Source organism: Takifugu rubripes, chromosome 8 (assembly GCF_901000725.2).
Source record: "Takifugu rubripes chromosome 8, fTakRub1.2, whole genome shotgun sequence".
NCBI classification, from domain to species: Eukaryota; Metazoa; Chordata; class Actinopteri; order Tetraodontiformes; family Tetraodontidae; genus Takifugu; species Takifugu rubripes.
In genome coordinates, this window is record NC_042292.1 from 8,005,010 (window position 1) to 8,020,626 (window position 15,617).

At 49.0% G+C, this 15,617-nt stretch overlaps 2 protein-coding genes across 8 annotated transcripts in view; one reads left to right on the top strand and one right to left on the bottom strand.

Annotated features, from left to right (window-relative positions):
- Positions 1–15,617, top strand: part of ect2l (epithelial cell transforming 2 like) — a 44,297-nt gene that overhangs the window by 24,325 nt on the left and 4,355 nt on the right. For 2 of the 6 annotated variants that reach the window (XM_029839862.1, XM_029839866.1), the window contains exon 22: positions 9,736–10,080. The exons of 1 other annotated variant lie outside the window; for it this stretch is intronic. The gene's annotated coding sequence lies outside the window, so the exon portion shown is untranslated. Of the gene's footprint in view, positions 1–9,735; positions 10,583–11,375; positions 11,885–15,617 lie in introns of all 6 variants that reach the window. 3 more of the 6 variants (XM_029839863.1, XM_029839865.1, XM_029839864.1) reach the window with 3 other exon arrangements.
- Positions 1–15,617, bottom strand: part of filip1l (filamin A interacting protein 1-like) — a 36,665-nt gene that overhangs the window by 18,231 nt on the left and 2,817 nt on the right. Inside the window, exons 2-4 of one of the 2 annotated variants that reach the window (XM_029839860.1) lie at positions 7,083–7,410; positions 6,803–6,976; positions 6,547–6,725 (exon numbers count right to left, since the gene is read on the bottom strand). In XM_029839860.1, the coding sequence (XP_029695720.1) occupies positions 6,547–6,725; positions 6,803–6,976; positions 7,083–7,400 (671 nt within the window). In that variant the 5' untranslated portion in view covers positions 7,401–7,410. Of the gene's footprint in view, positions 1–6,546; positions 6,726–6,802; positions 6,977–7,082; positions 7,414–15,617 lie in introns of both variants that reach the window. The other variant, XM_029839861.1, reaches the window with a different exon arrangement.

Consider the following 15,617-nt stretch of genomic DNA (forward strand, 5'->3'; position numbering starts at 1 on the left):
TCTCCTGGTGATGTTGTTCTGTGCTCCTGGCTGTAAAAGGATCTGTGTCACGTGAGCTTGGAATTTTCTTTGTAAAAAAAAAAAAAGCTTTTGGAATGAGCTCATGTTGCATTAAATCAGAGATCCAGGCACGACTTTTCTGCTCGTGCTCGCCAAAGTGCGGGGATGGCGATTGGAGGGTTCTTGGGGACGCCGTTGTACCGGCTGAAGTCTTGGGTTTGGGGGGACGTCGGGGATGTTGAGCAGCTTTGCTCTCTGCAGGAGGATTAGACACGACTGCTCTCTGACACGGATACTTCCCATTTCTTCCACATCACTGAAGCCTTGAGAGGCTCCTGAAACCACCTCTGGCCCTGCCAGGAGGATCCAGACATCCATCAGACGTTGACAAACATCAACGCTAACCTCTTGTACAAAAACCCCGTCCAATCCCGCTGACCCCCCCCCCCCCCCCCCCCCCCAGGACATCTCTGTGTTCTGGTCCAAGGCAAATCTGACTGCTTGATTTAATACTGAGGGACAACGTGTGATTGAGGCTTTGGGCCCACATCAGAAAGAATCTTGGACATCTCGGAGGGAGAGGGTGGTTGGATGAAGGTGGAAGCTGCATGTTCCGGGATGGTGTTGGGTTCATCTGTTGCCGTAGAAACACAGAATTTGGTTCTGGGGATTCTGTAATTGAGGTTTGCGTGCCAGTTTTGGGGCTTGTGAATGATCAAACCTCACTTTCACATTCCGAGCATTCCTCTTGGATGTGGAGAGATTAAACCCGGATAATTTGGTTGAGCACCGAGGGAATGCGGGCATCACGGCCTGAAGCCAAACAGAAAATCCTCGGCCCTGTGAGGGGGAGGTATCAGACCACGACCTCTCCGCTTTCGCTGTTTTCCCCTTTTTCTCGAGACCTTTTCAGTTGGTCAATAAAACCCTGTTCCCTATAAACGTTAATCACCAGTTACGCCACCGGTATCAGATGCTTCAGTAACACCCAGAGAAAGTTACGAGAGCTATTTTAGGTTTTACACAAATCAAATGAAATTCCAACTGCAGCGACGGAGAGCCGCCAGGAGTCTCTCGGCTCCAGCTACCGTCACCTTTTCCTCCGTTTTTAATAACGGCGCCATCATCCGCATTTAAAACTGAGAGGAGACAACGGCTGCACCGCTAACGCCGCGCTAAGCGCGCTCCCATGGGTGGGGTCGTGTTGCCGGAGGAACCTGGCTAAACTGCCTCTTCCTCTCTGTGGCGCCGCTAACGTGGCTCATTTTTCAGAACGTCATGATGAACCTTACGATGATGCACAGATGGAACTGGGCGCTAACGCCACCTACTGGCCTGGAGCTCTAATATTAACAGCTGTAGATGAACGCATATGAGGCAACTTTTTTTCTTTTTAAATAACCATTCAGAGGCCAAACACCTCTGGAGTGAAAAGGGCAGTAAAGAGCAGTCCAGAGACGTCGCCAGCCTTTTTCCTCCCTCCATATTTCACTCAGTATCTCGACACCAGCCCGATCCAGGAACTTATTGTTCAGGCTGTGCAGCTGCTGTGTCGAGGATGTAGCGCGTCGCTTCCTTCCAGCCTGGCGGGCCAGAAATGGCTTCCCTTTTTCACGCCTTGCCAAACCGCAAATCAAGACGGTGACAGAGAGAACAAGCGCAAGTGGAGCAAAAATCGGCTTTGGTGCCCCGGTCGTGGCGTCTACGTGTCTCCGTCACATGCTTTGGCCTCGCCGTCAGCCAGCGTCCCCATAGTTCACAGCAAGCCCAGAAATGTCATGCTAACACTACATTAGCTGCATTTTTGCCGTCTGACCCTCGGCCCTCCACCCTCGGTGCTATTTCCTTTCACAAATAGAAGATTAGCTTATACGTCACTCCTGTGGATTCCCAGGCACCGAAATCGGTTGTCAGGCTGCTTTCAGTTGGCCGTTCGGCTTCTTTTCCCCCTTTTATTTTAAAAAATTAGCTGTTAAAGCACTTTTAATGACACCGGCTGGCTCTAGTTTGACTGCAGCAACGTGCAAATCCCAAACAAATCCCATCTTTTCCACAGGCGCAATGTTTCTTTAATCCGATTATCAGAATTCTGGTTATTGGTTCAATCAGAAAGGTGGAGTAAATCCAAAGAGCGAGCGGGGCAACACAGCCGCAGGGTTTCCTGCTCTCTCATAGCAGGAACGTTGTCCTGACTCCAGACACATTTGCCAAGTCTGCCATGTTTTTGTCCGCTCTGGCACCAACACGCGCCAACGTTTGTCACGATAACGTAAAGCAGACACCAACGGTCCGAATAAAGTCGCCCCCGGGGAAACTTGATTTCCATTAGATGGCTCTGATCTTGCCATTATGTGTTTGTGTCTGATTCATTAAATACAGTGAAGCTTTCAACATGAAGTCCTGTTCTAGGTCCCCCCCCCCCACCCCCACGCACATTTTTTTAAAAGCAAGTCTAAAAAAATGTCGGAAAAGTACAAGCAGTGAGTCTGACGTCCTTGTGGTCAGTGAGGTCTGATCTCTGCATTCTGTCAGCGAGCTGTAATCACATGATTGCGTTACAGCTAATATTCTCTCACACCCCATAATCCTGGACACAGACGCACTTAAACTGCCGCTTCAAACTCCACATCTGGCCTTCCTTTGATCTCAGGAAGTCTAATCTTTGGAAAAGCCTTTGATAAATCAAAGTAACCGTCCTGCTCCCTGGAGCTGCCGGAACGTTGTTGTGCTGAAAATCACCAAAAAATTACTCGGGTCTGTTTTGTTTTACTCCAAAAGATCAAAATTTTAAAAGTCTGGAGATGATTCATCATTCAGGAAGATCGAAAAACTCTGACAGCTGAAAACGTTGTCCAATGACACCGTTAGGTGGCACAAGGATTCACGTCCTGTACTCACGTAGAACGACGGATACTAAAATACGCTGGTGCTCATCCAAACTTCTACACAGGTGAACGTGAGGAACTGCGGCCTGTAAACTGTATGAGTGACAACAGGTGAAAAGCTGAAGAAATGTTGGCATGGGTGAAACGTGAAGTACGTCTTTTGATGATTTAACAAAGGAAAAATCAAGACTAATGGAAGCGACCACCGTGCATGACGCAGGTGCTGTCCCACTTCTTCTTCTTTCCCTCTAAAGTCGTCTCTCATGCTGTGTTGTCGTCTGTGGAGGTTTAAAAGTGATCGGAACGATTAAAGGGTGTAAGAAGTCGCTCAGACGTTTGGGTACCAGTGCAGGAAGTAAAACACACCTTAGCGTACATGCTTGGCTGTGGCCTCCTGTGAAGCACCTGTGTCCCGGCAGAGGACAGCGCCATGTGTAATAACGAGAGAAATCCTGTATTTGAGGTAAATTTACTGCCAGACAAACAGCACTGAGAGCTGAATCACTGCCTGATGGGAAAGATCCAGTTCAAAAGTGACGCTGGGATGTGTGAGTGAGTGATGGCGATGGAAACCAGATGAGGCTTGTTAGAACCAAAGCATTTGTAGCGTTAGCGGTGCGCTGTCGTTAGCAGCGGACTGCAGTCCGATCACAATAGTTCATCTTGTTTCGGTTTTTTAATTTATTTACTAAGTAATAAAATAGAAACAACTGAAGAATAAACGTTCCCCGGCTTCCCCATATGGACACAACATGTACGTTTCTTAATGAGCCCCTCACAAATCCGGAACATCGCGTCATTTTTGGCGGCGGACACGGACGGCCGTCACGTTTCATCCTTCTAGATTTAATTCGCCGCCTAATCCCGCCTTCACGGCCTCTTTGTCGGGGTTCCGCGAGCAAAGTGCGAACAACTGGGATTGAAAACCAAGTTTTGGTTCATGTTCGAGGGAAGCGACAGACGTCGCGACGAGTGCAGAGAAGATCCAGGATAATGTGTGCGTGTTACGAGGCGGCAGCTGAACGCCGTTATTCGAATCGGAATGACGTGACTGCCTGTAAAAAAAAAAAAAAAAAAAAAAAAAAAAAAAACTCGGAGGTTCAGGGTTCGGCTGCGCTGGTGATAACGTATAGATGGTTCATTCACAGATACGCTGGATGATGCATTTTAAAGCCGCCGCCGTGGGAGTTAAGCGATCCGATCCGCGAATGACGTCACCGCAGTTAAGTCGATCACAGGGTTCACAAGATTTATCTCATGCCCTGTAAAACGCTAATAAGAAGGCCGTGCGGCACCACGTTCGTGGCTACTGTGTTTTACAATCCCAAATGAAAGAATAGAGCGACTTGTCGTGCCAGTAGCGCGGGTCATGTTTACCCGCCACGTTTCTGAGACGAGCTCGGGCTCGCCAGCCGCGAAACCACGACGTGATCGATGCCAAAACGCAGGAAGCGAGTTTTAATAGCATTTATTATGAAAAAGACTGTTTTGATTAGTTTCTGTCACTACAGACCAAACTTCCCCTGACGGGGAACGAATCAAACACGAATCAAACCCACCTTAATGTTACAGAACTCCGTTTTTCTGTTTAGTAAAAAATCTAAAAGTGAAATTTCTGTGGTTTCTACGTTTGTTGAGTTAGAGTTAGCTGTGAAGCTAACAGACTGGTTATACTGAGGTATGCTACCAGTCTATCTGGTAAGCAGCATCTGGTAAGTGAGAGTTGAACCTCACACCTCTGGGCTTCTGCTGGTTTGGCGAACACAAGGGCGTCTGTTCATGGTATCACGGAAACTAAAGATGTCGGCACTTGTGTTTCACGCTAGCCATTCTGAGCATCGCTTTGGACGCTAAAGATGGCGGATGCGGTCGTTCCCATCACGTGCCGACGCTGCCAACTCCTCATTCGTGTGTCCAAAACCAGAGCCAGGATCTCAGTGCTTTGATGACATCAGAGGATACAGATGGTCGTAAAAATTTACTCGCTGCATTTACCCGCAAAAAGAACAAAGCCGAGCGGCGCGCCGTTCACGGTGTTTAGCTGTTCACGGTGTCTGCGTGCTGAAGTCATATCGAAATGAACATCTGTTGACGGTTAGCACAATGCTCTCGTCCTGAGCAAGCCGCATCTGATGGGTGATGAGGTCCTCACTCGCGGCTGGTTCGGTGCCAGTTAATCAGAGGGGAACCGGATTCATTCCCTCAACCTCTGCCCAGATTAGCATCCTTTATGAGGCTTCCATAGAGAAGATCCATGTAGATCCTGGATCACCACAACTTAATCACTCTACGCCGCGCTGTTTTAGCCTAGCTAAAACACAAGCACATTGGTCCGAATAAACCTCCGCGGCAATTGGTGGGCACAACCAACCGGACTCAGAAAGGAAATAGAAGCATCGCAGCAGGCCTCGACTAAGCGTCCACGCTAGGTTGTAGTTTCTGATGCTAGCAAACATATTTACAGCATTGACAGACTGGCCCTTAAATCCTGTAGCAGTTAGCATCCTGCCATTCCAGTCATGACTATGGCTAGGGCTCTGATCCGGTAGATCCGTTCTCATATTTATGCGTACCTGCTGTCGGATTCACGCTCGGATCAACCCTCACGTTGCCTCTGACTCACGTGCATGCTCTTGCATCATAATTGCACAGCGTAACTCATAATTATCCCAGTGTCGGCTCAGGGGAGCGTAATGTCTCCTGTGAGGATTGTCTAGGCAAACAACCGCGAGACGGCGAAAGACGAAACCGCTGAATTCACGCCAGTGATTTCATACACGGCGTGAACGTGCCAGCAGTCAGCAAATCTGTCAAACGCCGTCCTGAAGCTGAGGACAAGATGGCTCGACACCCCGCAAAGATTTTTATTTGTTGGCACACACGACACCGAATTAGCAGCTGTTTCCATGGTAACCGGGTCTGCGTTGAGGCCAGGCTCTTACTGATGCGTCCCACGGCTGTTTTTTCCTCTCTGTGTAAATCGGTGGCCTTTTCTCACGAGCTAATTAGCTCAACCCTTCATTGACGGCCTATTTTTCATGGCAGCCCGTTCTTCCTGACGTGCCCGGTGACAAAGCGCAGATCGTCGTCACTCTGCCGCGCCGGCCAACTGAAACAATCGGTCTTGGCTTCAGCGCCGCCGTGTGATTGTCCTACATGGGTCATGGGCCGATGTCCAGCTGGGTTTTTTCTTGTGGAAGGACTTTCTGAGGGTGTGAATGTGCTATGTGTGGTTGGATAAATACATGTGCTGCTGTGTGTGTGTGTCTGATACTGCAAAGGAAGCAGTAAACAGAGCGTTGCCAGGCAACTGTGACATTTACTGAACAAATTAGACGTGTTTCCACCCCGAGCTGCCAGCGATTTATCCCAGACTCGTCTCACATTGCAGCGAATATTAAAGCTTTACTTTGGTGCTTGAACTTGTGTCACACGTCTGAGCGCTAACGCGGGCCGTCGCTAATGTCCCATCCTGGTTCGCAACACAGCAGATTTTATTTCTGGCAAAGTTTTTTCCTCAACCCAAACTAGTTTTCTTTTCCACCCAGCGGCCACCTGCAGTACTGCAGCGGTGATAGACTGAAGTCATCGGGGTGTTTAAGGCGAAAGTTAGCACGGTTAGCAACACGGATTTTTTTGGGGGGGGGGGCGTTTTTCTGACCTCTCACGCTCCTGCTCCAGCAGGTTGGTGAACTCATCACTCTTCTTCATGAACTCTCCGTGGTTCCTCTTCTCGTCCTCCAGTTTGAACAGAGCCTGCTTGTGCGCCTGCTCCACCAGCAGCAGCTGCTCGAGCATCCGCCGGTGTGTCTCCCGCTGCTTCTCCACCAGCTTGTCCAGCTGTTGGGGGGGATCAAACATCTGTCACCATGTGAACGTGATGGAAGAACGTTACTGTGGTGGAGAGCCGCTGTTACCTCCTCCATGGGCTTCTCGTAGATGTCCTCCTGGAAGACGTCGGCCTTGCCCTGGATGGCGTCTCGCTGCAGCGCCTGCAGGACCTTCTGTGGCGTGACGAAGCCGTATTTGGCCTCCAGCAGGGCCACGTCCAGTTTGTCGGCCTTCAGCACCGTGATCACTTCATCTCTGGCCTGGGGGGAGGAGAGAAGGTGAATGTGGAAAAACCGGAGAGTCGGCATGGCGCCAAATTTCATTCCATCAAGGACCTGGACTTAACACTTGTGACGGTTCGGCTACCTGCAGTTCTCCCTCCAGCAGGCTCAGCAGAAAGATGAGGTCATCTCTGGAGAGGTCCCGGCCCTTCTCCTTACGACCTGCCTTCGCGGCACCTTCGGCGGTGCTGGTCCCCGTCCCGTCCCCTGTGGTGTTCTGTGTGAGCATCTTGTGATTCCTCTGAACGGTCCCAGTGTCGTCCAGGGGCTCCCGGAGCCGGCCGCGGCGCTCCGCCCTGCCCGAGGGCTCGCCTCGCTCTGCAGATCTCTTGCGCGCGTCCGACGACTGCTGGCCCGGCTTGGCCTTCAGGACGTCCTCCAAGCTGCTGCTGCGGCTTCGCATTTTCCCAAATCTGCTGAACAAATGACAAAGTTATTGATTAACGCTGCCGGAGTCACCTGGAGGAAGGACACAGATGCTACACATGGGTTTGAGTTTGAAGGAGTGGAAAGTTTGCAGAGCCTCTCTGTCGGATTTAGTTCGTGAATGAGGCCCCGATCAATCAGGCTTGAGAACCTTTCTTCCTCTGCCAGGCCCTTGCTCAACCCTCAACACGCCGGGACTCGTGTCTGAGTGTGCGGCATCACGGATTAAATCATCACCTGTCCTGCTTTCACTTCCTTCAAAAGCCTCCATCTGGAGGACGCTGGCTTTATTTCTGCTTGGTGAAGGAGCTCCGAGTGGTCCAGGGAGCTGGATCAACACTTCTGAGCAAACCTACGCCAGGACCACAGCCTTGGTTCAGATCCTCAAACCCAAGCAGGACAAACATGTCCCTGAACATTCGGACGTCCCTGATAAGACCTCAGAAAGTCCCCTGCGGCGTCTCTCGCCTCCTCGTGAGGCCCTCTGACAGTTCCTGAGTGAGAGCGATGGCTGGACGACTGCACCGTGCACGCTCTCAGCACAGCGCCACGTGATTCAGGGCTGAGGTAATTCCCCGCAGGCTCCCCTCAACCAGAGGTCCAAACTTGAGACAGACCCCTGTTTGCTGCAAATTTATGCCACGTGTGTGTGTGTGTGTGTGTGTGTGTGTGTGTGTACATAATTGACTCGGCTACTCCCGAACGTCTGACTTTAGAGACCAAGCGCCGCAGGATTCGAGCCGCTATTGTGCGACTCGACGGGGCCCCGCAGGAGCCCCAACACGTCACATGTCTGCAACATCTCCAAAATCTGATCGGAATTGCATCACATAGTTCGTGAAAGTTCACGGAAAGGACAGGAAAAATCGGTCTGGACCGGATCGCAAACATCTGCAAAGACGTCCCAAACTGTCACGCCGGGAGGGACGAGGAAGTCAAACGAATCGGCAAATGCTAACAGTTTACAGACTGTTACGGTAAAATCATCTTATAGTTCGCAAGGAACTTTTGCTGAACTTAAAAAAAGAGAAAGTGATTTTTTTTTCTCTTTCAAAAATCTGTTTAATAATTGTAATAGCTTTTATTGGCAACCAAAGCGGCAATAAATTTGATCTGTCAGACAACCTAAAATATCGTAAATGAGATTTTCGCTTGTACGTTGGACCCAAAGCCAAAATGAGCCTTTCGTCCCTGTCGTGTCATTAATCATCGTTAAAAGACGGAGCGGAGCTTTGCTAGCAGCAACCTTGACTCTGGACCTGCTAGCATCCATTTTTGAGGTTAGCTTAGGTTGTGTTGAGCCGCGTCCGAAAGAGTTGGATTTCGCTTCGACTCTCGTGAAGTCGCGTGATCCCCAACGGTCGCATATCAAGTTGGTACTAGCATCTGTGATTTAATGACATCATGTCATTCGTCAAAGCCGTCACAGATGAATACGCCGAGAAATGACTGAACTCTTCCCTCTCCCGTTTCTAATCCCATCCAGCCACATCAGGTTTTCTCTTTTTTTTTAAAATAAAATCATTTGTCAAGTTTTCTCGGTGCCAGAAGTTGAAGTGATGATTAATAAGCGTTTGCATTTTATTCACTCTCGTTTGGTTTTTGGCACTCGAGGCGAAACACTGAATATATTCAGGACCACACCGATGATACACACACGGGAAGATTAACAACCGCTTTTTTAGCTTCACGGTTTCGGTGACTTTTCCACTCAGGTATGTGCTCGGGTACAATAGCGGCGGTTGTGTAGCGCAGTAGCTTTTCTAGTTGTGGAAGACGTCAGGTCTTTCTGCCAGTTAACAGCAGAGGTCCACCAGTTTATGAGACCAGTTTGGAAACAGCGGGTCACTGGCGTTATGCTAACAACATTCACAAGCTCCTATAAGATGCTAGTAAGCTTTTTTGTCTCCTTTTAGATTCTTGCCTTAATAAATTGTGGTCATTTCAGAAGATTGAAGCTGACTCCCCCACGCTTTGAGCTTCAGCCTCTCCCTAAAATGAACACGACACTCGGGGGTACTTTACTTTTTTCGCACCTCTTGTGGAGCAGAAGCTCCTTTATTTCAGCACGTCTGGAACACGCTAGGCAACATGTTGCCTACACATTATTGAGCAGCGGGTACTGATAATTAGCTGAGAATTAACACTGCAACAGCCGCCTCGGTTCATCAATAGTCGCTTCAGAGATCGTGTTTCCTTTAAGCTTTTCTCTTAACCATCTTGATGCTAATCCACCCTGCACGGTAAACGTGGGTAACTGTGTCTCACTCTTCATTAGTCCTTTATAAAGTGCCCTTTTCTTCTCTCTCGAGGACTTTCCATTACCTCTTGGACTCATTAAGCCCTGAGGACGACGTCCGATGCCAAAAGCGAACGCTGTTACTGGAAACGCTGGGCAGACGTGGACCCGTCTCGCCGGGACCACCGGCGTTTCTCCGACTCCCCACCCGGTCAAAAAGCTGCTCCGTTCATTCGGAGTTTATAAGCCCTGACGCCAGCTACCTGTGGACGCACGGAACCCCATAAAGACGCTTTCTCGTGTGGGTTTCGCTTGTTGGCAGCTGAAGTTGAGAAGACGGAGGGCTTTTTCGGCGATGACCTCACTTTTCATGTGGAAGAGAAGCAGCGGAAGGGTCGTAAAAGCGGGAAGGTGAAAGGTGAGGAAGCAGGTGTGCGACAAAAACATACACCTCTGCCCCGCACACACACACACACACACACACACACACACACACAGAGCGGCCTTGTGGACAGTTGGAATGCAGACTTATGCACACATGTACACACCCACACACAAATCACGGAGCGGATTCTTGCAGCCTGACATCATAGCGCTGTCAAGATGATGGAGGGAGGAGAAACGCAGATCAAACGTGGGGGTGGGGGGGGCAGCAGCGGTGGTGGCGTGTCCTACCTGCTGGTGGAGTTTCTGTCTCAGCGTGTGCAAACACAATCAGCCCGAACATGAAGGGATTTTGGTTTAGCCAGAAGTTTTCTCACTGGACAGAACAGGGAAACGTCCGGGAATCCAACCAGGGATGAGGCGCGTTTCTTCACGCCGTGACCTTTCGTGCGCCAGATGTGGTTGCTGCTAGCATCTTGCAGATGATCTGAAGTCAGTCTTGTGTAAATCTGGAGCTGGTGGTGTCGAAGAGTACAGTAAGTAAAGTAAAGGGAACGTTCCTCTCTGCTGGGGAGGGCGCCAGTATCCCTCCCGAGCTTCCTTTTCAAGAGCAGACGCATGACAGGCTAATGTAGCATTAGCATTCCTGTTGTAGTTAGTGTGGGGATGTGCCGTGTTTGTAGATTTACTCACGCTAATGACGGCGCCTGTGTGCACGAGCACGAGGCCACACACCGAAATAAATGACTGTAAAGTTAAATGTCAGAACGAGTCCAAAATCAACAGTTTCTCCCTTCTTTTTTTCCCCTTGATCTCAATGGAAGGTTTGACTTTATCAGCGAAAGCATCATAAAATAAACCCGACGAGGAAATTAAACCCAGTCCGTGTAAATCGTTAAATTTACGACGCAGACGCGTTTTAAAGTGTCGCGTGAGGATCCGACAGATTCCAGAAACACCTTCCGGAGGCAGCAGCTCCCCACAGATGAGGTCCGCAAACATCCCACAAACGTCCTGCAGCTTATTCAAAATGCTTCTAAAGCGCTTAAATTGAACCCAAGTTTCACACTGCCGAGCTTGAAAACACCTTAAAATAGCCGGACTGGAGCGCTCGGAGTTCTGTTCCGTCATCGCTGAAAGGTCTGGGACTCGTAAACATTTACAATTGGTCGCCTTGGCAACACAAAACAATCAGCTTTCGCTGCCCAAAGTTGGACAAAGTGAGAGATCTTTGCTGAGGTGTTGGACGGCTGGTTTGGGAATCCTTGAAATCCTCTGACCTTTGACCTCCGAGTCTTTAACATGCCTGTTCTCTCCATGTTGATGCAGCGCCAGGAAATCTGACATCGCCTTGTTTTGGGATCCACGGAGCAGGTTTAACCTGATAAAAACCTCCAGAGTGGGTCAGCACCCACAGGACAGGAGCGGCTGGAGTACCGGAGACTGCCGACAGGGGGCGCCATTCACCATGAAGTCTGACCCTGCCCAGAAACCTCAATATTAGAGGAACCAAAGATTGCTTTGATTAAAATCTCATTTGCGAATATAAAAATACTCGAGCGTGAAATGACATCAACTCATTTTCCTTCATGGACAAAGTTTCCAAGTTTTCCAGCGCTCGTTCTCACTTTTACGCGCTATATAAAATGCAAACTGGAACGTTACGATCACGAAGCATCAATCTGAATTCAGGCAGCGGGGCAACTATTTTGCACTCCGGCTCTTTTCAGGGCAACAACGAAGCTCAACCTGCCACCGTCCAGCTGCTGGTCCTCTATAGGAGGAAAGATGGACCAGGTCTGCATTTGAAGGAGTTTCCAGTCTGGGAGAGTTGCCAGGTCTGATGTTAAACCAAGAATCATGGCCAGCACACACACACACACACACACACACACACACACACACACACACACACACACACACACACACACACACACACACACACACACAGTCTGGTTTCGAGCATCATCCTGGTCCGGTGAATATTTTGCCCATGACCTCACGGCTGGCTTCCCGTATCTCTGCTGTACGTTAACGTCTTACAAAAGCTCGTTCAAGCTGCTGAAAGCAAATCCAGACGACGGTTCAGCGGTTCCTCGACCTCCCCACCAGAAATGACTTTTTAATGGGGCCACTAATTCAGAGCTGAAAATAACAGGACGTGACGCACGTGGAGCCCAGAAGCTCTATGTTTAGCCCCGCTGCACCGCCATGCGGGCCTCACAACAGGTTCTAAACCTGTCTGTGTCAACTTTATGGTGCTTGCAGCTTCATCGGGCTGCCGCTGCGTCACTCTCGGGGTTGTCGCTTGTCATTGAAGAGCCCCCCCCCACCACCACCTGTGCCTGGACAGGTCAGAGTAACAAAAGCGTGAATAACTGATGTCATCCATCGCTGTGAGTGTCACTGAGAGAAAACAAAGCCTCCCGACACCCTCCTGGGGGAACTGGTGACGTGGAAGATTCGTTATGTTTTATATTTTATGTTCCAGAAGCTCCAGGACAAAAACTGTCAAGGCAAAAGTCTCTTTTCCAGGTTCACGCATTATACTATCTGGCCAGCAGAGGGCGGTGTGGCCTCATGTATTCATCAGCGCTGTTCTGGGATCAGCCTGAGGGAACACAAACCACCAAATAAAGCAGCTGAATTATGCTTGAAAAAAGTTTAATAATTGTGAATTTAACTTTTTTTTAATGCTTATTTCAATATAGAGTAAAACAGTAAACATCTTAGTTCAGAGTTTACCCGTAGTAACAACAGCCTGTAACAAAGTTAGCGTGTTAGCATGTCAATTAAATTCACTCATGATCCTGTGAGTCCAACTGTGAGTGTTATAGATTTTATAATTAATATATTTAAGTGTTACAGAGCAACGACCCCCCCCCCCCAACATCAGTGAGTCCAGGCGCTGTAATGTTTGTCCACATTGGCGGCCGTGACGTCGGCAGCTAGGTAGGTATGCATCCACGACAGGAAATGCAGCAGACACCTAAATTAATCAACTAAAAAGTTAGTTAGCTATGACAAAGTTAATAGTTCCTGGTCAATGTGCTTCTGACACTTTTTAGCATGTTCACCACTATTCTGGTGGCAAACTAGTTGCTGATGTTTGTTTTTCTTAAAAATCTGGTTTTCCATGAAAAAAAATACTAAAAAAGAAGAGCAGTAAAGTCAGGTGGCAGGAGAAGGGATGAGGTACGAGGGAGTTGTACCAGGATAGCATAGATTTTCTGAATTTTAGCACGGAGCTAAATTCTGGTGGCCTACAGGCTGCAGTATTAGCTTAAAAAAAAAAAAAAAATAGTGGTGCTTTTCTGTCCTGAAGCACAGGTACAGTTGGCCTGAGACCCACTTTCCAAAGTGTTTAAAGGACACATGTTTATGTCCCAGCTTGGAAGAGGCTAATTAGCAAGTGAGCTAAGAAGTAGCCTGTTCTCCTGCTCCTGAAAAGTCTAATGTGATGCATCAATGCCATTAAAATCTGCAAAATCCTCCATCAACAACGTTTAATCAACCTTTACTGGCTGCAGCTGTGGCTTAAAACTTCTCTTAAAAAACCCACATTTCACATGGAATGGCGCCGTTACCCGCTGTCCTGTGTCTCTACTAGCTTGCTCTGTTGCTCGGCAACCTCCTCAACATGCTGAGTCACACTTGAGGTCAATCTGCCAGTCTGACGTCTCGGCAGTAGCCAAAGCCTCGACTTCCTGAAGCTCTTTGGATGCAGCACGAAGAACGTCCAAAGGATTTTATCCCAGTGAGTTTCTGGCAGGACGACCAACCAGATCCTGCAGCCTGATCCTGATCCAGGCTCTTGTTTGAGCTGCAGGATGCCGGCGATGCTCAAATGTGTGACTGCAAAAGTTTCCAAAACAAGCTAGCATTGTAGCAGGCTAATGTCCAAAGAAATCAGGAGAAACTGAATCTTTTGCCCCACGGCGACGTGAAGCATCAAGGTTCCAAATCTCGACTTTATGGCCCTTTACTCTGCTGAGGGCAGCGGCTTTTTCTAAAAAGGTAGCGCGCGTTCAGGCTGAAAGCCCCTAATCGTCCGCCGCTCCGAGTCTGAAGCCTCGGTGTGGTTTTAGCCTCCTGCGTGGAGGATGAGTCACGTTGCAGGAGCAGCTAAGACTGCTAATCAGCACAGACGACACAGACGTCATCGTTGAACACATTTCCCGAACCTGACGAGTAAATCACACCACACTGTGTGGTCCCAGCAGACTCTGTCCTCTTAAACAGAAAATATTACCCGCTCATCAGAAAATAGCAGCGTGTAGCGAACGTAAAGACCAGGCTAAGCCCGCTCCTCTCAGCTCGCATCGTCTCCGTGGCAACAGCAAACACAGCGGGGCAACAGGGGTCGACTTAAGCTACGTAGAACGTCGCTGCTGTTCTGCTTTATTCCTCCCGGGTGAATATTTAGCATGGTGCTGCCACCTGTGGCGTTTTATCTAATCGTGTCACACATGCCAAGAATTTCACAACCGGGGCCGAGGCCCTGGTGGGGACGCAGCGCAGAAATAGACGTGAGCTGGTTGAGGCCCAGGTTGGCATGAGGCACAAAAGGTCTCCTTTACATAATGAGGAGATACTAAACTGAGCTTTACCCAAATGTACCTTCTGTGAAGGTTAAAGTTAAAACCTGTACAATTACAGGATGTTGGGAGCCGTAATATGAGCAAGATTCAGCAAGTTAGCTTTCATGTAGCGAGGAACGACGTACCTACATCTGATTAGCTTAGTAGCCGTCGTTGGGAATTTAGCTGTTCAGGCTGTGGTGGTTATGCTAACCAAGTAAAGCTCGGTAAGTTTAGGGGGGAGAAAAATCTGATTCTGTTCGGCGATTTCTTACAATTTGAGTTTGTTAAAGCACAAATGTCGCATTTTTTACCGCCCCAGTTTTTAGTTTTGCTGATGTGTCCTGTTCCGCATCTTTGATGATGGAACTCTCTGTCCCGTTAAACACCTGCAGCAGAATCCCAGTTGTTTTATATTTAACATCAACACTTCATAAAATGGAGGCGATGACGCACCGCCAGGATCCATCGACCATAAAGGGCATTGGGGTAAATCAGGCACCTGGAGAGATCCAGCAGGCATTTATGCCCGTTTTAATCAGATGATCGTGTTGTTGGGGGTTTTTTTGAGCATCATCACAGCAATTCATGACCTTAATTACCATTTATTAACGTCACACTATCAGTTAATTTCCATTTTCCATTATTCGTTCTGCCTAAAGATTCATGCCTCCTCCCTGAGTTATCACATTATTTAGAATGATGCTAATGATGCTAGGCTCAGACTCTTGTGAGAACCTGTGCGATTGGCTGTGAGTCTTGAGCAGTAGCATCAGTAAAGGTCATTGGTGCGCGTCAGTTTTAGCCGCCGGCTCCTCTAAATTTAGACAGATGTGACTCGCTGCGGGCGTATCGAACCCGCGCGCCCCGCTCCAGCTGTCGCAGCCTGCTGCTTTTGAACGCAGCACAGGTCCGTGCAGCCGTCGGGGACGTTCAGGCCCAGAACCAAAGAGGAGCTTTTCGGGCATTTTCCAGCGCTGACAGCGATGGT